At 43.1% G+C, this 25563-nt stretch overlaps 1 protein-coding gene across 1 annotated transcript in view; it reads left to right on the plus strand.

The window, feature by feature from the left end:
- Positions 1 to 805: 805 nt before the first annotated feature.
- LOC129412039 (uncharacterized) overlaps positions 806 to 25563 on the plus strand; it is a 48519-nt gene continuing 23761 nt past the window's right edge. Inside the window, exons 1-2 of the mRNA XM_055164756.1 lie at positions 806 to 1236; positions 1688 to 1944. Coding sequence (XP_055020731.1) covers positions 938 to 1236; positions 1688 to 1944 — 556 coding nt within the window. The 5' untranslated portion in view covers positions 806 to 937. The remainder of the gene's footprint in view (positions 1237 to 1687; positions 1945 to 25563) is intronic.

Raw genomic sequence — 25563 nt, forward strand, 5'->3', positions numbered from 1 at the left:
CTTCAAGCTCGCACGTGACGTCAAATCTAGGGGTGTGCAAAAATATCGGAATATCGATATATCGTATCATTTAATGTGATGATACAATATCGATATCGTGGGTTACTGTATCGATATATCACCAAGAGTATTTTTAGGTGTGTTTTACTAAATTATTTTGTTACAGAGCTACAGTTTTGTTGCTTGTTGAGTGAAAGGAAACTCATTTATGCGACACATTTGACATTTTTACGGTTTTGATGATTAAAATGTTTGTGTTTCATATGAACTTTGCACAAGAAGTGGTTTAACAAAGACTTTTAATATCACAGCCACAATTTAGCCTTTATTTTTTATTGAACCATATCGAATCAATTTGAAATTATCATATCGAATCAAAAGTGCACTGTATCGAGATATGTATCGTAACGTGGCCTGTGTATCGAGGTATGTACTGTATCGGCAACTTCTTAACCCTTCCAGACCAACGGTATCGTATACGATACCGGCGGACATGTTTTACATAACCATGCATAACTTTTTAACCATAAAAGATAGAGACTTAATTTTTTTCCCCCTTGTATAGATAAGACCCGTGGCTTTGCCAGCATCTTTCCGGCATCATCCTACGTCACACGCACGCTGCGTGGTGACGTAGTGAAAACAGGTGTCCAATAGGAACTTCGCTCTTCGGCGCGTGACGCGCTCCATCCATTTTCATTGGCCCAAACTTTGCCAAAGATTGTTTTAAGTCAAGATAGTTACTCCTCTGAGCGTCTGTGCTCATAGCATTTGATACAGCAGGCCTAAGTACCATTATTTCTCAAGTAAATGGCAAATTACGCATCTCGGTGTGCGTAATTGCGCATCCCTTACTATTTTTATTTGAAAAGTTTTTTTTTACTTGCAAATGATACATAATACACCCAACAGGACGTAAACAGCCTAGTGCCGAGCAATGAATCGGATGCGCGCGGGTGTGAGCAGGTGCGCGCAGATGCGCGCTTGGCGTACACACATTTGTGTGCCAAGGCATTTGTTGTTTTGCGCACAGAGGATAAAGAGCTCCGGGAAGTCTATCAGAAGAAAGAAAGAAAGAAAGAAAGAACGAACAGAAATGGCACGCAAAGCGTCACTTTCCTTGCTGGAAGCAGTGGCAATGGTAACGGAGCCTGGCAGTGACGCCGAGTCCGATGTGGACACTTTTTATACAGATGAAGAGTTGGATTACCTGGAGGATCTGGACCCTATTGAAGAGTAAGTAGCAAATATTTCATAGTTATTTGGAGCAAACATCATGCAACACTTGTAGTAAACGGGCGTAAATACATAATAGTAGCATGCGTAATGCCTATTTACGTAGTTTGGATACAGTTTTATTTGATGCGTGAGGGGTATAATCATTTAGGTGGGGGATGAGATTGTGAACTTCAGACAACTGTTTACCTGTGTTGCACTAGACTTATGACATGTATGTTGTTTTAAATAACGAGCTACAAACTACATGTGTAAAGTGGATGAAGTGGTTTGGGATGTGTGGATGTCCTAATTAGTGAGGTCATAATCTGTTGACACCATTTGGGTGGGGGATGGGGTTGTGCTTTGTGTTTGCCCCTGCTGCACTAGACTTAGACTTGTTGTAGTCCATATGTAATACACAAGTTTTACACAAGCACAAACTAACATTTTTTCCTTTTCTTTTGTTTAGTGCTGAGTCAGAGGATGTTCCTCAGGCTCCTCCAGATTCCCCTGTGCCATTCACTTCAGGTGTCTCCCCAGCTTCATCAGTGTCTACAACCCCAGCCACCCGTCCAGAACCATCAACACCTTCAACACCTACGATCTCCTCTGAGAGCAGGAGGAGGGGCAGGGATGGAGGACATGGAAGATCCAGATCTCCACTCCTCAGTACTTCATCTCCATCACCACACTTACTAACCACACACACCAGGAAGACCGCAGCAGGCAAGGATCATATGGGAGGCTGTCATGTGTGCACTGCTGACAAACACAGGGGAAGAGGCAGTGTACTGCATGGAAATGCAAGGCCTGTGATGTGGCACTATGCCTGGTGCCTGATAGGAACTGCTTCCATGATTGGCACTAGTGAAGGACTTGGACGAGTGCACTTTTTTTTTGTTTTGAGGGCAAAAATGACATTTTTAGAATACCTACAAACTTCATATTTTGCACTTTTGTAGCTAAGACCCTAAACTAAGTATTTATTATGTCTAAAAAGTTGTTTATACATGTTTGCTGTGTGTTTTGAATAAAGGAGTGTGAATATTATTTTCCTTTTTTTTTTTTTCCTTTGTATTTCTAGTTCTATAGCTTTTATTACAGCCATATGACACAACTACAGCATTCAGATTGTGAAAGAACAGGTTGTACTGAAAAAAAGGATGTATAGCACTTCATTAGGGGATAAAAGGGGGAGTTTTAAAAGCAAAATTAGGAAAAAAATCCAGGCGAGGACAAATGTACCAAAAATGCCCTTAGGTCTGGAAGGGTTAATGATACCCAGCCCTAGTCAAATCCCAGGTCCAAGTTAGTTAGTTAGTTAATTTTCTTCGGTCATTTAGCATAATCATGCACCATATTACAATGATTTAAGTGGGAGTCGGAAGATAATCGAACACAGGGAAATCCTTCAAATGCAAGGTTGGTTTTACTTCTAAAATTATTCTATCAACACAGACATTCACATGGACAGTCTGGTGTAATAATAGATTTGTTTCGGGTGTTTTGTGGAGTGGATAAAACTGTTTTTAGTGGCAGGCTAACTATGGCCATTGACATGCACTAGCCTAGCACCAGCGACCTCTGTAAATACAAGAACTGGATGGAATATTTCAAAAAGTGTCTCCACACGTCTCCGGCACTCTGGCTCACTAGGAGATTAGGTCCTATGTCCAAAATCCTGCACTGTCCCTTTAATGTAAAAAGTGAAAAATGCAAAGGAAAGCTCATTGTGTTAGATTAGAAGAGGGGGGTGAGATTAAATAAGTTTTTTTCTTCTCTTCCCACTCCTTTTTGGGCAAATGTGTTGTTGTTATTTCTCTTACAATTTCACTCATGTTATATTTCCCATTGTAAAAGAATGTACACTTATTACTTGCCCAAAATAAACACATTTAAGAGTGATTTGCCCCACATTTGTACATGATCAAAACTCCCCTCTGGCCGCCGAGAGTTCTGAAAAGCGTAACAGCATAAACTCATTGCAGTGAATAATTGGACGGCTGGAAATGCATCAGGTAAAAGAGGAATAAGTGGAGCACGGCGCACTGTTTTTATGCCTTTATGTGAGACCCAGGGAGAATAATAGAAGAGTCCATGCATGAAAATACTGAAACTTTTCAAACTGTGGTGAGCATCTTCTCACTGTTCCACATGGAGACTCAGCTCACACCGAGAGAAGTTCATTAACTCCTCTCCTCACCTTTCCTCGGTGCAGCTCTGGTCCTCTCCCTCTTCCACTGCTACACTATCCCTTCTCCTCTCCTCCCTCCTCCTCTCCTCTCCTTGCTTCTCTCCACCTCTTCCTCCTCCTCCTCCTCTCTGTCCCCTCCCCTTATCTCTTCTCCTCTCTCTGCTCGTCTCTTGTCACTGCAGCACAGTTTCCTTCTCGGCCTCTTGTCTCCTCTCCTCTCTCCTTTCCCCTTTCCTCTCCTCTCTCCTCTCCCCCTCCTTACCTCCACTCTCCTTTCCTCTCCCTCCTTCTCTCTTCCCCTCTCTCTGCTCGTCTCTTGTCTCTGGGACACAGTGAAGCTGGAAACGTTTCCTTTTCAGCCTCCTGTCTCTCCTCTCTCTTTCTCTCTCATTTACTCTCTCTCTCTCCTTTCTGCTTCCTCTCTCTTCTTTCCTCTCCTCCTCTCTCCTTTCCTCTCCCTCCTCCTCTCTTCCCCTCATTCTGCTCGTCTCTTGTCTCTGGGACACAATGAAGCTGGAGTAGTTTCCTCCTCGGCCTCCTGTCTCCTCTCTACCTTGTTCTCTCCTCTCCTCCTCTCTCCCTCCCCCTCCTCCTCTCTTGTTTCCTCTCCCTCTCCCCCTCTTCCTCCCTCCTCTCCTCCTCTCTTCTTTGCTCTCCCTCCTTCTCTCTCTGCTCGTCTCTTGTCTCTGGGACACAATAAAGCTGGAGTAGAGTTTCTTCCTCGGCCTCCTGTCTCCTCTCTCCCTTGCTCTCTCCTCTCTGGTTTCCTCTCTCCTCTTTCCTCTCCTCCTCTCTCCTTTCCTCTCGCACCTCCTCTCTTCCCCTCATTCTGCTCGACTCGTGTCTCTGGGACACAATGAAGCTGGAGTAGAGTTTCCTCCTCGGCCTCCTGTCTCCTCTCTCCCTCCTCTCCTCCTCTCATTTCCTCTCCCTCTCCACCCCTCTCCCCCTCTTCCTCTGCTCCTCTCCTCCTCTCTCTTCTTTACTCTCCCTCCTCCTCTCCTCCTCTCTTCGCTCGTCTCTGGGACACAATGAAGCTAGAGTACAGTTTCCTCTTCTGCTCCCTGTCTCCTCTCCTCTCTCCCTTCTCCTCTCTTCCTCTCTTTTCTCCCTCTTCCTCTCCTCCTCTCTCTGCTCATCACAAAGAAACTGGAGTAGAGTTTCCTCCTCGCTCTCCCGTCTCCTCGCTCCTCTCTCCCTCCTCTCCTCCTCTCTTCTTTACTCTCCCTCCTCCTCTCCTCCTCTCTCTGCTCGTCTCTGGTCTGTGGGACACAATGAAGCTGGAGTAGAGTTTCCTCCTCAGTCTCCCGTCTGAGTCTTTGTGAGAGTCTCTTTGTCTCTGATGGTCTGAAGGCCGCAGTATAAAGCGGACAGTGTGCGCTGGGCTTTCACTGGACCTGTCTGCGGACTGAACGTCACAATAAGAGCTGTGAAACGTGACGCCCTACACGGCCCCACAGTCCACAGAAGTGTTCTAAAAAGACGAGGGTCACGCACTCTGACTCTTCAAATGTTTACAGTAAGAAAAAAAGCTTCATAATAAAAATAATGACCCTGGATTGTGTTGGTCTGTACAGACACTGACAAGAGTCTCAGCAGTACAGTGGCCACGATTCATCCAGCCTCACAGTGAGTGAGGAAACCTACTGTCACCACGACTGCTCTGGTGACGTCAACTGTGACAGCCCGGGGTATTTCTGATCTATGTTCTAATGTAGTTTCCTCAGCACAAACAGACCTGGAGTTGTGTTTTGTTTCACTCACACACGTTTAACACACAAACCATATGCATATTTAGGCTGAGTTCTTCTCTCAAAATAAAAAAAACATATATATTCTGTTCCACCTTGTGATGTCATGTGGTAATACAGCAAGTGTGTCTTTAAACACCATAGAAATTCACTAGAATAATTTTGATCATTTCAACTCTGGTACTGTGAGTGATGCAAGTCACCCCACATACAACCTGTTCAGCCTCCTGCCCTCCAGGAGGAGCTACAGGAGCCTCTGTCCCTGCACCGCCAGACTCACTAACAGTACAACAACACAACAACACAACACTAACTTCATCCACCAGGCTGTTAGGATGCTGAACTCTGTCCCCTCTCTACCCAACAGGCGGACAGGAAGCAGGAATCTGTGTCTCCCCAAAGAACACTTGCACTTTTCCATTTATTTGTGAAGAATCCCTCAGTCGTCCAGGTAGAATCCATGTAGGAGAAAATTCAGTTTGTCGACTGGACAAAAATTACTTTGGTTGAAGGCGTTTCGCAGCTCATCCAAGCTGAAGCAGAACTGAAGAAGCAGCTTGGATGAGCTGCGAAACGTCTTCAACTAAATTAACTTTTGTCCAGTCGACAAACTGAATTTTCTCCTACACTTTTCCATTTATTATTATTATTATTATTATTATTATTATTATTATTATTATTATTATTATTATTATTATTATTTATTTATTTAGAAGATTGGGAGTGAGGAACACAGTTTCAGATGTTCATGTTTCATATGAAAATTGAAAATAAACTTTTTGATTTTCGCCAATCTCTACTGAACTAACTGTAAAAGGTATCTGGTAACATAAAAACAACCACTTCATGACATCACAAATTGGAACAGAGCAGGTTGACCTTTGGAGATGTAGACAGACTAATAATAAAGGATTATTCAAATGTGTGAAACAAAATACAGCTCCAGGTCTGTTCTAGAGGAGGTAACAACATTATGAACAGTGTTGGGAAGGTTACTTTAAAATGTATTCCCCTACAGATTACAGATTACATACCCCAAAATGTAGTTTGTAACATAATCTATTAAATTGCTTAAGGTGAGTAATGTAATCTGAATACTTTAGATTACTTGATTTGCTGAGAGACCAGTATATCGTAACATATGAATTTTTGTTTGCTAAAAGACAAGCCCAGACTTTTCTTAACCAGATTAAAAATATTATTGATAGAAGAGGAGGAGACACAGTCCACGCAGCATGATTTAGTCCTGTTAAGTCCTGTTTTAGACCTGGTTTAGACCTGGTTTTAATCCTGGTTTAGTCTTGATTTAGTCCTGGTTTTAGACCTGGTTTAGACCTAGTTTAAACCTGGTTTTAGTCCTGGTTTAGTCCTGGTTTAGACCTGGTTTAGACCTGGTTTTAGACCTGGTTTAGACTTGGTTTAGTGTCCGGCAATGAGTGGAATTACTGAGAAAAAAAACAGGAAAATACCGCCATGTAATCTATTTATTTCAACAAAGTAACTGTAATCCAATTACCACTCATTGAAATTGTAACTGTAACTGAATACAATTACTCATAATTTGTACTCTGATTACGTAACTCTGGTAATCTGTTACTCTCCAACACTGATTATAACATGATTTAAAACTTACAAGAGTCAATTTCATGTAATGGACCTTTGAACCTTACACAGAAAGATGAGTTCTCGCAATATTTCTGAGTTCACAAACTCACATGAATGCATCTGGACCAGCCCTCGCTGTCGAGGTTCAAACATGACCACACCTGTTTGTCAGAGTCTGATCCTGTCAGATGTCAGACGCTCAGAAGACTGGGTCTGTTCAGAACTTGGATGGGAGACACTGGGAAAATCAGGTGCAGCAGGGGGGCACCTGTCACAATAAACTGTCAATGTGTCCTTAAACAAGACACTTACATTGCCTAGTATGAACGTGGAGTGTGTGTGAGTGTTGGTAGTTGTTGGAGGTGCCGATGGTGCAGACTGACAGCCTCACTTTTGTCAGTCTGCCCCAGGGCATCTGTGGCCACAACAGTAGCTTACACCGCTGAGTGTGGAGTGAATGAATAATGATCTATAAAGAGTCTCTGAGTGTCCTGAAAGGCGCTGTATAAACGCAGTGATTAAACAATCGACCAATCACGGCGCAGCATTTGGGCAGAAGCCAAAAGTGAAGCGTCTGAACGAACCATAGACGTACTTGAGTGTGTTTTAGCAGAAACACGGAGTATTCAGTCTGTGAGAAACGTGCAGAGGGAAGAGCTTTGTGCTTTTTGTCTCGTCTCGTTCTGCTGTTGTGATGTGATGATGTAGGGATGGGCATGATTAATCGATTAATCGATAATTGATCATTAAGAATTTCATCGATTACGTTAATTTTAATCGACAAACAGAATGTAGGTTGCTGTGTGTAACGTGACTAAACAGGTGTGTACATGTGTCTCTGCACTCAGAAGGAGCGAGACACAAACAGTGGGTCAGTCTGCAACGTACCGAAGCACAAATGTGTATTTAACGATGATTTGTACAAGACATTCCACACTTTCCGTTGCGTTCAGGACAAGTGTGAGTCCATGTTTACAGTGTACAAAGCAGCACATATGTTTCAGTGTCCAGTGGGAAAAAGTTTTACCAGGTGAGAGTCGCTCAATGTGGATGACGAGTCCCAACCTCCCTCCCCCCGTACGGTGTCCTGGTTTTGACAAACACAAATCTGGTCACACTAACCTGTATTCACCTGAGTCATGTCTTTTAATCCGACAGAAGTTGAACCACATCAGCGACACAAGAGCTGTAGTTTTATCTTCACTTAGTTTATGCAAATTAGTGATGTGGTTTTAAGTTTTGTTTCTGTGAGAGTTGCAACAAAACTGAATTAAACACATTATAATGTCAAACGGGCTGATGTGGCTCTAGAGTCGTTACGGTTTATATGTCGTAAAGTTGAATTTATTTATGCAGATTAGTAATGCAGATAGTAATAATAATGATGATAATTTTAATATAAAAACGTTAACGATTAATCGATAATCGATCGTTAATTCTTCTGACGATCGATTAAGAAAATTCCATCGAATGCCCGTCCCTAGTTTCGACCAATCAGCACGGAGTATTTGTTTGACCGCTCCGGCTTTCCCCGATCAGTTTCAGAGAGTCATTACAGCCGACGTGTCCAACTCCATACACACATCGGTCTGTGTGTGTGCAGCTGCAGGTCGTCCTCTAGTCAAACTATTAATTCTATTGTGCACGAAGAAAAAGTATATATAAAGACAACCAGAAAGAAGATAAAAGGTGGATGTTTCCTGACAGTAGATAAACACACATCTCTCTCTCTTCTTCTCTCTTCTTCTCTCCTTCTCTCTTCAGGTCTAAGTAACAGCGTGATCAGAGCTTTGGCCTCAGACTGAGACTTGTGGAGCGGCAGAGTCACCGCCTCAGCACAAACCACCGTCGTTCTTGGCACAAAAACGTCTGATCGAAAATAATGACACTCACTCTCTCGCTCTTCCGCTCTCCTTTACTCTCTATCTCTCCGTCTCTCTCCTCTCCTCTTGCAACCCTCTGCTCTCTCTCTCTCCCGTACTCTCTCTCTCCCTCCCGCGGTCCTATTCTGTGAGCGAAGTGCACGACACCTCTCCTGTCTCTCCTCTCCTCTCTCCTTCTCGACCCTCTTCTCTCTTCCTCTCTCTCCTCTTCTATCAGCCTCTCGTGTCTCTCTTCTTCTCTCTCCTCATCTCTCTCCTCCCCCCTCTTCTCTCTTCCCCCTTTCTCCTCTCTCATCTCCTCCTCCCTGTCCTCTCTCTCTCTTCTCTCCATCTCCCCCCATCTTCGCTCTCCCTCCTTCCTTCCCTCCCCCTCTCTCCTCCCCTCTTCTATCAACCTTGGACAAACTCTACATCTCTCTGGTCTCTCCTCTTCTCTCTCCTCTCCCTCTCTCCCCCTCTCCTCTCTCTGTCCCTCTCTACCCCTCTTCTCTTCTCTTCTGTCAACGTTGGGCAAACACTGCACCCCTCTGGTCTTTCCTTTTCTCTCTCCTCTCCCTCATTTCTCTCCGTCTCTCCCCTTCTTCTCTCTCTCCCTCTCCCCTCTCCCTCTCTCCTCTCCTCTTCTATCACCCTTGGACAAACACTGCAGCTGTCTGGTTTCTCCCCTTCTCTCTCTCCCCCTCTGCTCTCCTCTTCCCCTCTTTTCTCTCTCCTCCCCCTCTTCTCGCTTTCTCCCCTTCTCTATCCCTCTCTCCTCTCCTCCTCTTGTCTTCCATCAGCCTTGGACAAACACTGCACCTGTCTGGTCTCTCTTCTTCTCTCTCCTCATGTCTTTCCCTCTCTCCCCCTCTCCTCTCTCTCTTTTCTTTCCTTCTCCCCCTTTCCTCTCCTCTTCTATCAGCCTTGGCCAAACACTGCACCTGTCTCTCCTCTCCTCTCCTCTCCCTCTCCCCTCTCTATCGCTATCTCCCTCTCTCCATCTCTCCTCTCTCTTCCTCTTCTCTTTCCCTCTCTCCCCCTCTCCTCTCCTTCTTCTCTCCCCCTCTCCTCTTTCCCTCTCTTCTCTTCTCTTCCGTCAGTTTTGGCCAAACACTACACCTCTCTGGTCTCTCCTCTCCTCTCTTCTCTCCTCTCCCTCTCTCCCTTTCCCCCTCTCCTCTCTTTCACTCCCTCTCCTCTTCCCCTCTCTTCTCTCCTCTTTTATCAGTCTTGGGCAAACACCACACCTCTCTTCTCTCTCCATCTCTCCTTTCCCCTTCTCCTCTCTCTCTCTCCCTCTTCTCTTTCCCTCTCTCCCCCTCTCCTCTATCCTCTCTCTCTTTTCTATCCCTCTCTCCCCCTCTCCCTCTTTTCTTCCCCCCTCTACTCTCTTTCTCCCTCTTTCTCCTCCCCCTCTTCTCGCTCCCTCCCCTTCTCTCCCTCTCTCTCTCTTCTCTATCCCTCTCTCCTCTCCTCCTCTCCTCTTCTATCAGCCTTGGGCAAACACTGCACCTGTCTGGTCTCTCCTCTTCTCTCTCCTCATGTCTTTCCCTCTCTCCCCCTCTCTCTCTATCTCCTTCTCTCCATCTCTCCACTTTCTCCCTCTTCTCTTTCCTTCTCCCTCTCTCCTCTCCTCTTCTATCAGCCTTGGACAAACACTACACCTCTCTGGTCTCTCCTCTTCTCCCTTCTCTTCTCTCCTCTCCCTCTCTCCCTTTCTCCTCTCTTCTCTCTCTCCCTCTTCTCTCCCTCTCTTTCCCTCTCTCCTCTCCTCTTCTATCAGCCTTGGGCAAGTGCTACACCTGTCTGGTCTCTCCTCTTCACTTTCCTCTCCTCCCTCCCCTGTCTATCGCTATCTCCCTCTCCCCTCCCCTTCTCTCTCCTCTCCCCCTCTCTCTCTCTCTTTCTCTCCTCTTTCCCTCTCCCCCCTCTGCTCTCCTCTTTTCTTTCCTTCTCTCCTCCTCTCCTCTTCTATCAGCCTTGGACAAACACTGCACCTGTCTGGTCTCTCCTCTTCTCTTTCCTCTCCCTCTCCCCTGTCCCCTGTCCCCTCTTTCTCCTCTCTCTCCCCTCTCCCTCTCCTCTCCCTCTCTCCTCTCCTCTTCCATCAGCCCTGGGCAAACACCACACCTCTCTTCTTTCTCCTCTCCTCTCTATCTCCCTCTCTCCATATCTCCTTTCCCCTTCTCCTCTCTCTCTCTCCCTCTTCTCTTTCCCTCTATGGTCTCTCCTCTTCTCTCTCCTCTCCTCTTTCCCTCTCTCCCCCCTCCCTCTTTCTCCTCTCCCTCTTCTCGCTTTCTCCCCTTCTCTCCCTCTCTGTCCTTTCCTCTCCTCTTCTATCAGCCTTGGACAAACACTGCACCTGTCTGGTCTCTCCTCTTCTCTTTCCTCTCCTCTCTATCTCCCTCTCCCCTTTCCCCTCTTTCTCCCCCCTCTCTCCCCTCTCCTCTCCCCCTCTCCTCTCCTCTTCCATCAGCCTTGGGCAAACACTACACCTCTCGGGTCACAAAGCCGGCAGACTGTCTCTCTTTTATCATCCGGCCACTTATCCCCTCCTCCATAAATCGCGCCCGCCGCCTGCTCCTCCTTTAAACGCCTCTTTTATGCAACCTTGACTTAATCAGGAGCTCTTCATGGCCTCCGCTTTGACTAAACGCGTTTTCATAACGCACTAAAAAAGACATCGCGATCCATCTACTTCCCGTTCGGCGGCCCGAGACGGTTCGTGCGGCGGGGGGGGGAGCACGGCGGACGTTCGCGAGACACATACCGACCAAATTGATTTTTTATTCCCGAGTTTTATGTTCTTTCAGCGCAAACCAGCAGCCCATCGGAAAGTAATAAATTGTGATGAGAGAAGAGGCGTTCGCATATGAAGCAGGGAGCCGGGGCCAAAATTTAAATCACCTCATTCCGGCGGAGGAACATTTTTAAGCTACAGTCTCGCCCTCCGGCTTCGCATAGGAGGAGGGCGGAGTTTTAAAAGGACCGCCCGATGCGAGACAGGGCCGGAGTGAAATAAAGCTGAAAAACCTGCTCCGGCTCAGGTAAAAAAAAAAAACGCTCACGGGTCGTTTTTTCACTACCGCGATGGAAATTAGAGGTGTTATAAATGATTTTGACTTAAAGGCTTCATTTTTTAGGAAGTGCCCCGCTGTGTTTTTGAACTCCACGCACCTTGACTAGAATCATTTGGATCTTTTCTGCTCTGAAATTGCCGATCTCTACCGAACTAAATGTAAAAAGGAGCTGTTAAGGAAATGTAAATATCGTGCGATTATTTTATCTTTGAGAAACACATTTGGTCTTGTAATTACAACTCATTTGGTTAAACACAGAGTTAGAAAGACTCTTCAATGTAAACACTTTTGTTCGCTCCTCTTGTCAGGAAGGGAAGTTGGTTTTCAGGTCTCTCTTCTTTGAAATACACCACACCTTTTTTTGTTTTAACTCCACATTCTGAGGTGAACCAGCTATAAGTCGCTCCAGACTATAAGGCTACGTTCAGACTGCAGGGCTTAACGCTCAATTCCAGTTTTTTTGTGAAATCCGATGTTTTTCCGAGGTCGTTCACATTTCCAATTAAATGCGACTTGTATGTGAACTACAGTGTGAACAGAAAATGGCCCGAAAGTGTCCCGCATGTGCACTGGAGACACGACGACGTCAACCTCAGCGAGCGTGCTCTGTGTTTACGGAAGTTGTCCAAACATGGATGTGGGCATTGAGCACCTGGAGATTTTAAAGTTCCTCTCGTACCGGAGCCAGAACATGAACAACTTACTTGTTTTAAGGAGGAGATTGAGAAGGAGAAGGACGAGGTTTTTGGCCGTGGTGTTTTGTGGGACAGCGGCAGCGACGTCCGTTGAAAGGAACGTGTGGATGTGGAGACGGAGCCAAGAGTGGTGAGTGGTGATGTGCTTCACTACAATGACACGGAGTTCATTAACAATTATCACCTACTTCAACGCAGAATAGTGACGTTTGTGGCTTGTTGATAACGTGTAGGTTGGATGAATGTACTTTGACCGTTCAGACTGAAGTTGCATGTCAAAAGATCAGATATGTATCAGTTTTAGGAACACATATGCAAGTGGCCTCGGTCACATTTGAAAAATCAGATCTGTGTTGTTCAGACTGTCATTAAAAGATCAGATACAAGTCACACAGAGGCCAAAAAATCGGATTTGGGTCACTTCAGGCTGCAGTCTGAACGCAGCCTAAGTGACACTTTTTGGGGCAAATTTATTTTATTAAATCAGAGACCAGGAACCGACATTTCATCTTGTAAGTCAAGTTCTAGTAAAAACAATAGAAGAGAGAACAACAGACTGTTAACGTCACATATGAACAGTTCTTCAGATAAACTATAACATAAACAACAGAACAGAACAAGTTTACCAAACTCTCCATCTCACTCCAAATCACTAAATCCATTCAATTCTTCATCCTCGGTGTCACTTCTGAGCAACTCCACGACCTCCGGAGGTAAACAGAGCGACGCTTCCTCTTCTGTGTCGCTGTCGTCAGACTCAGCATCAGTTCCAGTTAGAATTATTCTGGTCTTCCTGAATCCCGACAGGATGGTTTCAGTGTCACTGAAGTCCAGACTTTGTCCATCCATCCAGTGACTTCAGGAAAGTTTCATGTTTCATCCTTCTGGTGTCACAAGTTTCTCGTCACGCCAAACTTTCTTTCTGCTGTTTGATTACCGTTTTCAGCTGCAGATTTCATGACTTGCAGCTTGTAATCTGCAAAATATGATTTTCTTTTGTGTTCAGTCTTCTCAGTCGTTTTTATAAGTTTGTTTAAATGTTAAATTGTTCAGTGGTGCAGAAGTAATGGTGTGATCGACTGACATGATACAGACAGGACAGAGGCTCTTTCTGCAGGAGACATGTGCAGTAGAGTGAAGTGACAGTGGTACAGGAGGAACAGGAGCAGCAGATACTGACACATAAGACTAGAGCCTCTCACCGCTTCAGTGTGAACATTTTAATATATAAGTCACACCAGAGTATAAATCGCAGGAAACACCCAAACTATGAAAAAAGTTAATTTGTAGTCAGAAAAATACAATATGTCCTCTGGTCTTCTCAGTGGATATAAACTTGGTGCTTTGTATCATTCGGGGTCTGACATTCGGTAGACATGCTGCTGATTGTTCTGTTGGACCTATTTCTCGCTCGAAATAAACTCTTTGTCTTTGCTTCAACATTCATCAGTGTCTACAAACCGAGTCTCATTCCACAACAGAGCTGTTAACTTAAAAACCTCTGCTTCATTGGTAAAAAAGGACATAATGTTGTTCTTTCATCAAAAACAGACCTGAAGTAGGGACGTCCCGATCACATTTTTTTGCCCCTGAGTCTGAGTCATTTGATTTTAAGTATCTGTCGATACCGAGTCCTGATCCGATACTTCTATAAAACATTATGAAATGAACTAAGAGCAAAGAATAAGATCCAGGATGTGTGCAGAGATCAGATTGTGTTGATTTCATGGGTAGTATTTGGGCTGAACTTAGTGTGAAAAATCAGATGTCCAAAACTTAAATTTTATTAACTTTTCTAACCATGAACCATCATTGTTAAAAATCTAGATTTTTCACAGTCTGGTCTTGGAATATGTAACTTAGTAAACTTAATGAACTGAACAAAACAAGAACCAGACCAGAATCAGATCAGACCTGAGACTCGACTCTGTACAATCTACACTTTGTAGATTTGATATTATATGTTTGCATGTGCATTATATTTGAAACATTTAGGCTCGTCTATGAAATCCAAATAATACAAAATCTTACCAAATAAAAACTAGATGAGAGAAGCCCCACAGCCTCTGTCCCCTGGCTGCCCCCACTCCCCTGCACCACCACATCCACAAACCCACAGAGGAGCACGCACCGCAACATCGGTCCCACCGCTCAATAGACACTTCAAAAGCACCAACTTCGTTGCGCAACATGCAAACAAACAGCGCTGTGCGACGATCGCCATCGGAAACATCACAGATGTGAACACGGGCCACAGGTAACAGCGCCCGAGCACGACACAGCCCAAAAGTCCCAGCGTAAGTGCACCTCTAGTACAACAGGCACTGGGACAGATAACCACACTAACTGGACGTCACTGAGCAAATCCTGCACCTCAGTTAAAAAAAAAAAAAATTTGTGTGCTGTGTGTATATATATGTATATATATACATACATATATATATATATATATATATATAGAGCAGAGCCGTGGTGGTTGACATCGCAATACCAAGTGATGGTAATATCAGGAAGAAGGAACACGAGAAGCTAGAGAAATACCAGGGGCTCAAGGAAGAGCTGGAGAGAGCCTGGAAAGTAAAGGCATCAGTGGTGCCTGTGGTGATCGGACACTCGGGGCTGTAACCCCCAAACTGGAAGAGTGGCTACAACAGATACCGGGAAAAACAATGGACATCTCAGTCCAGAAAAGTGCAGTACTGGGAACAGCAAAGATACTGCGCAGAACTCTCAAGCTCCCAGGCCTCTGGTAGACGACCCGAGCTCAATGAGGGTGAGAGACCAACCACCGTGGAAGGTGAGAAACACATTTTATTTTTTTTATATATATAATTTATCCAATACCAGACCGAGTCCGGAGTCACTTGATCGGCGCTGATTTCCAATCACGTGATCGGATCGGGACGACCCTAACCTGGAGTTGTGTTTTCTTTCAGACACATATGTTTGAGTAACTCTTTATTATATATTATTATATATAAGTCTGTCTACACCTCCAAACCTCAAACTGCTCTTTTCCACCTTGTGATGTCATGAAGCTCCTTTTACCTTTAGTTCAGTAGAGATTGGCAATTCCAGTGAAGGCATATGGAGTTTAAAAACACAGTGGAGCACTTTGCTTTTACCACATGACATCACAAGTTGGAACAAGAGTGTTTTCAGTTCAAGAGAAGAACTCAGCCTAAATCTGCAGGGTTTGTGTGAATGAAACAAAACACAACTCCAGTTCGGTTTTAATGTTTTTAACCATTTTTTTTTATATCTTAACTTCAGCTCTGTCATTAGTGAATCGGTCTTACACATCATTACAATCCTAAACCGCAGCGTAGCCCTTAAACCTCGCTCCTCTCTGCTCCATCCGCCCGTCCATCTGTCCATGTGTCCATGTGCCCTGACATTGATCGCGCGAGTCTCCGCTGCATGAGAGCGCCTCGTTACAGCCCGGTTAGTGATGCGCTCTGGACTCAGGACGCAGACAGGGGCTATTTAAAGAAACACGTTATAGGGATCCTTTAATTAACCCCGGAGCTCATCGGATTGTACGCGTCGTGGGGCAGCAGCAGCAGCAGACACGCGGCCAATGAGACGTGAAGGCAAAAATAAACACGGACAACAGTGGAGATCAGATAAAACTGTAATTTAGTTTTGGGCGACAGGTGGTAGAGTGGTCGTGTTTATAAAGGAATTTTGCAGTTTATATTACGGCAATTTGAGAGTATATTACCTGAAGAGCCGGAACCGCACGCTTTGACAAAACTTTACAAACACGAGTGGATGTGGAGCCGTGTCCTGTCGCCTTGATTTCAGGGAATGTGATTGACAGGTGGATTAACCAACAGCGCAAATTTTTTCTCAGAATCGACAATAGAAGCACCAAACTATGACTTATCTCCGGTAAAAGAAGTTATATATTGTTTTGAGTCTTCTGAGAATTTTCAAGAGATGTTTTCCACATTTGAGGGACACTTGGCATAAATTAGCAGCTGCGGTTGGATTATCTCAATTTTGAAGGACGTCAGTTTTGAAGCAATGGACTGGCTGGTCAGACAAGCAAAAATAAGTATTCCCAAGCATGAAAGTGCTCGGTTAATTTCACTAAATCAAAGTTAAGACCTAAGGGAAATTGTAGTACATTTGTCCTCGCCTGGATTTTGTTCTTAATTTTGCTATTAAAACTCCCACTTTTACCCCTTAATGAAGAGTTACACATCCTTTTTTTTTCATTACAACCTGCGGGACCCAACGCAAACCATTGCGACGCGTGACACATTTTGAAAGCTCGCTGCGGTCGCGGGCGGGAGTGGGGCTAAACAACGCGGGAGCTGGCGGGAGGGATGATAAACTGCAGTCCCGCAAACTAAATATGAGTGTAAAGTAAAATATACAAAAGATAAATGTAAACATAGCATGCATAATTTGTGCTGGAGATTTTATTTAGCGTTAATAAAAACATTTTAAGCAGCAGACCGTCCCCCTTCCCGTACGCCGCGCAGACTGACCCACCCGTCCTGTATGCCACGCGAACAGTCCCTCCTTCCTTACGTCGTGTGGCCTGCGCAACGAAACCAGAACTAAACCAGGTCTAAAAACGGGTCTAAAACCAGGACTAAAACAGGATTTAGCCAGGACATAACCATGCCGCTGGATCGCCCACTGCACCTCCTCTCATACACAGCCCAATTCCTTTCGCTTCTCCGTGTTTGATAGTTTAAGAAAGCAAAGGTTCCCATCCTGCGGGACTTGCGGGTGTGTGCGGGACAAAATATCGCAGATGCGGGCGGGAGCGGGATTGAAAATTACAATTCTTTGCATGAACGGGCGGGCAGACCTCTACCTATTATTTCACAATCTGCTGCTGAAGTTGTGTCATATGGCTGTAAGAAAAACTACAAGACCAGAAACACAAATGAAAAAATAAAAAATAAAATAAATTCATACTCTTTCAAACAAAACACACAGCAAACATGGATAAACAACTTTTTGGACATAAAAAATGCTTAGGACCTACACTAAAAATAAACTTATTGAATCAAAACCAAACAAAAAAGTGCACTGGCCTCATGACTTTCCTGGTGTCAGTTGTGGAAACAGCTGGTGTCAGGTCCAGGACACAGAGCCACATCTCTTCTTGCATTTCCATGGTGTTTATTACATTTTTATTTGTACACTTGGACTGAACTAAACCTTTCAAATAAAAATATCAAAGGATGCGCAATTACGCAGATGAAGATGCGTAATTTGCCGCTTATTTGAGAAATAAGTGCACTTAGAGCGGCTTTTTCAATTGTTACAAACACGGACGCTCGGAGCATCGACCATTTTGACTCACTACACTCTTTGGCGAAGTTTGGCCCAATCAAAATGGACGGAGAGCATGTGTTTGGCAGAAAACAAAGTTCCTATTGAACACTCATTTTCATTACGTCATCTCACAGCGTGTGTGTGACAGAGGATAATGCCAGAAATATGCTCGGAAAGCAACAAGTCTCTAGCCTGATTCATCAGCTGGTTTCACTTCATGGAAATCGTCTGACCTCACAGCAATAGGATTCGTTTGTTTGATGGTAGGCGTGTACTTTTTTTATTTAACCAATCGCTGGTATTTGGTCATGACGTATGTAATGCGTCGCTAACGGGGGTAACTGGTATATTAAGCTTTTCCCAAATCTCATAGGAAGAAGGACAATAACGTCTTTCCCCTTGATGAAATTCAACAAACATTCTCTTTGTTGCGGCTTTAAATCCTCGATCTCGGGAATCGTTGCCAACACAGAATGTCTGTCTCTTCACTGATTGGCTGGTGCTCGAACTTGCACTTCCTGGGTTCCTGCAAGCCGTCTAGAGTATTCTGATTCCTGACCTAGTCGCTGGAGAGAAATTAAATTGAGCGGAGGCAATAAGTGGCGTCTCAGCTTTTTAAGGAAAAAAAAAAAGGTTTATATCATTTATGGTTGGAAAGTTATGCGCAGTTATATAAACAGTATCGTTTACGATCCTGTGTGTCTGGAAGGGTAACACCACTATATAAGTTATAAAACATTTTTACAAGAATCTTGCCTAGATTTTATTTCTAGTTCTTCCATCTTGAAAAACTACAAACTCATACTTTTACTTCCTGGATGGACATGGGCAGCAGCAGGTGAGGTGTAGAGGTAATGCCCTGACTGTTACCTAACAACCAGAATATTAACAAGGAACAAACATGTATAAATTACTCACTGGTTATGATTTGACTATTAAAAAATAATTGACCACTTGATCTTTTCTTATGAAGTAAAACTATGAAAAAAATACAGGCACCAAACCAGCGCACTTAAAAGTCCTATATTGTGCAAAATTGACTCTCGTGAGCTTTTAATGATGTTTTAATGTTGTTACCTCCTCAAAAACAGACCTGGAGTTGTGTTTTGTTTAATCAATCAATCAATCAATCAATCAAACTTTATTTGTATAGCACTTTTCATACATTTAAAATGTAGCACAAAGTGCTTCACATGCAACAGAAAAATTACAATACAATAATTAAAATCAAGAGCAACCCCCCATCCCATCCCTTTGTTTCATCCATATATACAACAATTTAAACATAAACATAAAAACAAAAACATAAAACTCCTAAAGGTTATTATAAAAATCAAAATGGAGACAAAGTAAAACAGTAATGATAATTTAATTTAGAATAAATAAATATAATAATAATAATAATTTAAGTTAAGACAGATAAAAGTTTCAATTAAATTCACATGTTTGGGTAACACTTCATTTTAGTCTGTCTACATCTCCAAAGCTCTTTCAAATTAACAGCTACTTTTTCGTCTTTAGTTCAGTAGAGATTGACAGTTCCAAGGCTGAAATTATCCAAGTGATTCTAGTGAAGGTGTATGGAGTTTAAAAACACAGTACGTCCTTGTATTTCCACATGACAATCACAAGTTTTCTGTTTGAGAGAAAAACTCAGCCTAAATCTGCAGGGTTTGTGTGTTAAATATGTGTGAATGAAACAAAAAAACACAACTCCAGGTCTGTTTTTGATGAGAAAACTATAAAATCGAGTAATATGGGCCCTTTAAAGTATCCTGCTGCTTTTGTCTTGTTCAAAAGGACACAGTCTCATGCTTCTGTACTTTCTGGTCTTCACCTGTTTCAAAGGTGGTTTAAAATGCGACTGTAAAAGTTCGACTAAAAAGCTGTCCGGGCACCATCCAGGATTGGTTTGGATTAAAGAGATTCAATACATAGAAAGTCTTTAATGAATAAAATCCAATATTCACAACTGTCTGCAGAGCGTATGCCCTTGGACATCAGCTTTTCAATAAAAAGTCAAATACTAGAAATATATTCAGGAAAGAGAGTGAGGGGTTTTAATGGTGAGGAAGACAAAGACCATTTTTAGAGTAAGATAAAAGTAAATAAAAACGAAAACTATAAAAGTTTAAAAAGTTCTGAAGGTTAAAGTTACCTGATTTTTGCTGTCTTAAAAATGTAAAAAAAACTGATTGCAGTGGTCCAAAGTTACTCCTCACTTCCTTTATGCGTTCAGAGCATCCGAATTATTCACCACGATGAGTTTATAAGTGCTTTCCACAACTTTCAAAAGTCAGAGCGGAGCAAAAACAACCAAACATACAAACTAAAACCGAATAGCATGCAAAAACGCACTCTTGATCACCAGTGTTGGGAGTAATGCATTATAAAAGTAACCAATTACTGTAATGCGTTGCTTTTTGCTGTAACACAGTAATGTTCGGCATGACAGGGAAAAAATTGTAATATTTTACTCGGTACAAATGTCAGTAACGCGTGTTACAATGCTTTTTTAACCTGGACTGAAGTGGTGGCTTTTTCTTCATACAAATTTGCTAAAATCACCACAAACGCTGGAGAAGCACCTGTGTAGACTTATCGGGTGACTGCGAGATAAAGACCGACGCAGAACTCCACTCTGACCTGGTTCAGTCCTGGTTCAGCTCTGGTTTAGTCCTGGTTTAATCCTGGTTTAGACCTAATTTAATCCTGATTTAGTCCTGGTTCAGTCCTGGTTTAGACCTGGTTTAATCCTGGTTTAATCCTGGTTTAGTCCTGGTTCAGTCCTGGTTCGGTCCTCGGTTCAGACCTAGTTTAGACCTGGTTTAATCCTGGTTCAATCCTGGTTTAGTCCTGGTTCAGTCCTGGTTCGGTCCTCGGTTCAGACCTAGTTTAGACCTGGTTTAATCCTGGTTCAATCCTGGTTCAGCTTTGTTTTTGTCCTTGTTTAGTCCTGGTTCAGTCCATATACGACGCAAAAGTTCAGCATCTTCACCGTTAGAGTGAAAGTAACTTAAAAATAATGCAATAGTAATGCAATACCTTCCATTTTAAATGCAGTAATATTGTAATGTAACAAATTACTCTGAAATGACAGTAACAAGTCCAACAGTGTTCATTACTCAGCAGACGTATGTTGACCTCAAGAGCTGCTTCTACAATACATCTGCACTGAGGCAAGACAAATTCTGTTCAACCATATAGAAAAAAATGTTGACAGGGCCTTTACAGTAAGTTCTATAGTCACAAACACTATACTCCTTAAAATAAAATATCAGTCAAGTGGTTCTCAAACGGTGGTTCGGGGACCAAAAGTGCTTTCTCTTACATGTTCTCTCATTGTACTGGTGTGAGTCCACTTTTCCAGAGCACTTTTTGAGCGCTTCACAAATAGGGGTGTGCAAAAATATTGAAATATCGCTGTATCGTAACATTTAATGTGATGATACAGTATCGATATCGTGGGCTGCTGTATCGATATATCACTAAGAGTATTTTTTGGTATGTTTTAATCAATTATTTTGTTACAGAGCTACAGTTTTGTTGCTTGTTTAATGGAAGGAAACTAAATTTTCACTGTTTGTGTTTCATATGAACTTTGCACCAGAAGTGGTTTAACAAAGACTTTTAGTATCACAGCCGTAATTTAGCCTTTATTTTTATTGCACCATTTTAAATTGATTTGAAATATATTGTATCGAATCCAAAGCTCACTGTATTGAGATATGTATCGTATCATGGCCTATGTATCGAGGTATGTATCGTATCAGCAGCTTCTTAATTATACCCAGCCTTGGTCATAAATGTAGTGAGTGTGTGTAATATCTGGACGTGTGAGGCATCGTATTGCATCTATCTCACTTCAAAACACATCCACAAACACAAATAAGTCGTCTTTGAACTCTGAACTTGAACAAAGCGAGTAATTAACATTTTCTGGGAGTCACTTACAGATGGAATATTCTTGAGTTGCTGGCTGCACAATAAAATCAAAAGACTTCAGTATACAGTACACTATACAGTATACGATCGTCTTCTATGGGAATAAATAGCTCACTTTCTTTAGATCTCTACAAACATGTTCTGAAATGCATCGGATTCTTGTGTAAGTCAACAGATCATATTTCATATTTTAACCTCAAATGTAAATGTAAGATTCTGATTTAAAATTCCATAAACATTTATAACAGTTTGTTTATTTAATGAGACAGGGACAGTGCACAATCTACATGAAGGTTTGGCAAACTTTTTGGCTCGGGGGCCACATAGGGTTCTAAAATTTGACTGAAGGGCCGGACCAGGAGACAGGACATGACATGTAAGCACTCCTGTTTGCGCTCATGTAGAACGTGTTCTGCACTACGCACTGCAACTTTTGGACGCGCAAGTTTCAGAATAAATGTAAAGTGAATGAGGTCCGCTACACCACACACCACAGGCAAGCGTGAATGAGCGCTTAGATCACGTCGAGAAGCAGAGCCCAAGCCACGAGGATACGTGTGTAAACTAGGGCTGGGTATCATTAAGTAGCTGCTGATACGATACATACCTCGATACATAGGCCACAATAAGATACATATCCCGATACAGTGCACTTTTGATTCGATACGATATGTTTCAAATCAATTCCATACGGTTGAATAAAAAATAAAGGCTAAATCTTGACTGTGATACTAAAAGTCTTTGCTAAACCACTTCTTGTGCAAAGTTCATATGAAACACAAATATTTTAATCATCAAAACAGTGAAAATGTCAAATGTGCAGTGTTGGGAAGGTTACTTTTAAAATGTATTCCCCTACAGATTACAGATTACATACACCAAAAAGTAGTTTGTAATGTAATCCATTAAATTACTGAAGGTGAGTAACGTAATCTGAATACTTTGGATTACTTGATTTGCTGTAGAGAAGCAAAGACCAGGATATCGTAACATAAGATGTTTTGTCTGATAAAAGAAAATAAAAAGTCCAGACTTTACTGAACCAAATTAAAAATATTATTGATAGAAAACAAAGAGACACGTCCACACAGCAGGATTTAGTCCTGTTAAATCCTGGTTTAGACCTGGTTTAGTCCTGTTAAATCCTGTAAAATCCAGTTTTAGTCCTGTTTTAGTCCTGTTTTAATCCTGGTTTAGGTCTAGTTTAGATCTAGTTTAGACCTGGTTTTAGTCCTGGTTTTAGTCCTGGTTTAGACCTGGTTTAGATCTAGTTTAGACCTGGTTTAGTTTCCGGCAATGAGTGGGGGGGGGATATAGCCCAAAATGTGAAAACAAGTAACTGTAATCCAATTACCACTCACTGAAACAGTAACTGTAACTGAATACAGTTACTCATAATTTGTACTCTGATTACGTAACTCTGATACATGTAATCTGTTACTCCCCAACACTGCAAATGTGTCACATAAACAAGTTTTCTTCCTCTAAACAAGCAACAAAACTGTAGCTTTAACAAAATAATTTAGTAAAATATACCAAAAAATACTCTTGGTGATATATCGATACAGCAGCCCACGATATCGATACTGTATCATCACTTTAAATGATATGATATATTGATATTTTGATATTTTTGCACACCCCTAGTGTAAACACTTACAGTGCAGCACAACCAGACCCGTAAGAGATTCCATGTGTTAAAAGTTGTAACACAGCATCTGTAAGTGTTTCGACTTTGCTTTAAATCCACTCAAAATGGAAACAGTGCAGCCTTATGTCTTGAACACTTCTACCTCACTCATGGTCCGAATACACCCCCCGAAAATGACTCCTGTCACTGCGGCCAACATAATACGCCGCACCTCAATGTATATATAGTGAGCCATCTACTGGGAAACGCCGGAAAAGAAGGAAAAATTAAACATCAACAAGGTTTATTATTGTAAATTTATTTAAGTTCGGCGGGCCAGATTAAAGGGCCGCATACAGCCCCCGGGCCGTAGTTTGCCCACCCCTGATCTACACGAACCTTAACAGGAGAGATGTTTCTACCAGGTTGTAGCACCAGTGTTAATTTCCACCTGTCGTCCCTGGGCAGGTTACTTGATTGATTGTATTTAATTGACCTTAGCTCTCAACTGTTCTTCCTGGAGAGCTGTTGTGCACGTTTTGGGTTGATGAGGGAAACCGGAGCACCCGGAGGAAACCCATCCAGACACGAGGAGAAACATGCAAACTCCACACAGTAAGGCCCGGACATCGATCGCAAAACCTGTGAGGCATGAGTGCTAACCACTCAGCCACCGCGCCAACTGACCTAACTGTGTCTCCAGGTAAAAGGTAGATGTGTTCAAATCAAATATTGTCTGACACTGTAATTGTATTGATTTATCCTTAGTCATAAAAACACTGGGCATGATGCTTAAGTTGTTTATGTTATAATTTGGTGTTTTGGTTCTCAAAGTGATTACAGTGCTCCGTCGTTCATCGTGGGGGTCACGTTCTAAAAATAACCCGCAATAGGTGAAATCCGCGAAGTAGTCAACTTTATATTTTACAGTGCCGCACCTGCAAAGTACAACACAGCACCTGCCCATTAACCCGAGATTATATCAACTTTTGCGCTGCCTGCGCCATGGACTGAACTAAGACTAAACCAGGACTAACCCAGGACTAACCTAGGACTGATTCCAGGACTGAAGAGGAGGACTAAACCAAGACTAAACCAGAATTGAAACAGGACTCACTGTCAGGACAGGCACGGAGGTGACCGCAGGAGAAAGGACCTTCCCGTTTATGTGACTTAAACTGCGATGCCGGACTTTTACGCTGCGTACGGACTGAACCGGGACTAAATCAGGTCCGACCAGACCGGAACCAGACCGGGATTGAGGCCAAAACTGAGACCGGGACCAGACCAGGACTGAGACCAGAACTGAGACCGGGACTGAGATCAGGACTGAGGCCTGGACCAGGACCAGGACTGAGACCAGGAACAACACCAGGACTTAGACTAGGACTAGACCGGGACTATCTAGGACTGAGACCAGGACTAAGGCCGGGACCAGACCAGGTCCAGGCCGTGATTCAGACAGTAATTGAGATTGGGACCAGTCCGGGGCTGAGACCGGGACCAGTCTGGGACTAGACCAGGACTGAAAACAGTTTAGTCCTGATTCAGTCCTGGTTCAGTCCGTTTCCATTATTCATTGAAACACAAAATCGAAAACTAAAAAAATGAATTGTTACTGTTTTTTTCATTTTGGTTTTGGAGCCAAATAATGAAAAAACAATTATTTTATAATTTTCTTATTTTTGGTTTTGTATTGAAAAACGAATGAACGAATGATACACAGATTATCTACAGTAGTTTGGATGCTAGTTTTCGTATCGATTAGTTTCTGTTCTTGGTTACTTTTGACAGTACTTGAATGTAGCACATGGTCTTCTTTGTATTCCAAAAGTTTGCAGACACTGTCCTCCACTTCCCTTCTAACTCCTCTCTTGTTTTCGTGTCCCTCCATCTCTCCTCGCTGAGCCTGTTTGTGAGGGGCACGAGCTAAAATTGGAGACAGCAGCTCGTGGGATTGAGCTTCGGAGCAGGACAGGCCCTTATCCCCCAGAGGACAAGTCAAATCTCCCACACTCGCCCCCGACTGTGAACTCATCACAGCCCCAAAAGTCACTCAGAAGTCACAGGATGAGCAGGCACTCGAACGCACCACCGCCGCCGCTCTGAGGTCACGCCGAGGGAAGGTCCTTGAAGGCGGCGTGGAGCTCGGTTTGGTGTAGGGGCGTAATAACAGGCTCCAATCGAGGCGCTGACAAGAGCTCTTCAGTTTGTGTTATGTCAGTGTGGCATCAGGCAGGGGAAGAAAAGACAATGCACTAAAACTACCATGTGGAAAGAGC

The sequence above is a fragment of the Boleophthalmus pectinirostris genome, unplaced genomic scaffold, assembly GCF_026225935.1.
Source record: "Boleophthalmus pectinirostris isolate CB_2022bp ecotype Guang Dong unplaced genomic scaffold, ASM2622593v1 HiC_scaffold_7, whole genome shotgun sequence".
Lineage (NCBI taxonomy): Eukaryota > Metazoa > Chordata > Actinopteri > Gobiiformes > Gobiidae > Boleophthalmus > Boleophthalmus pectinirostris.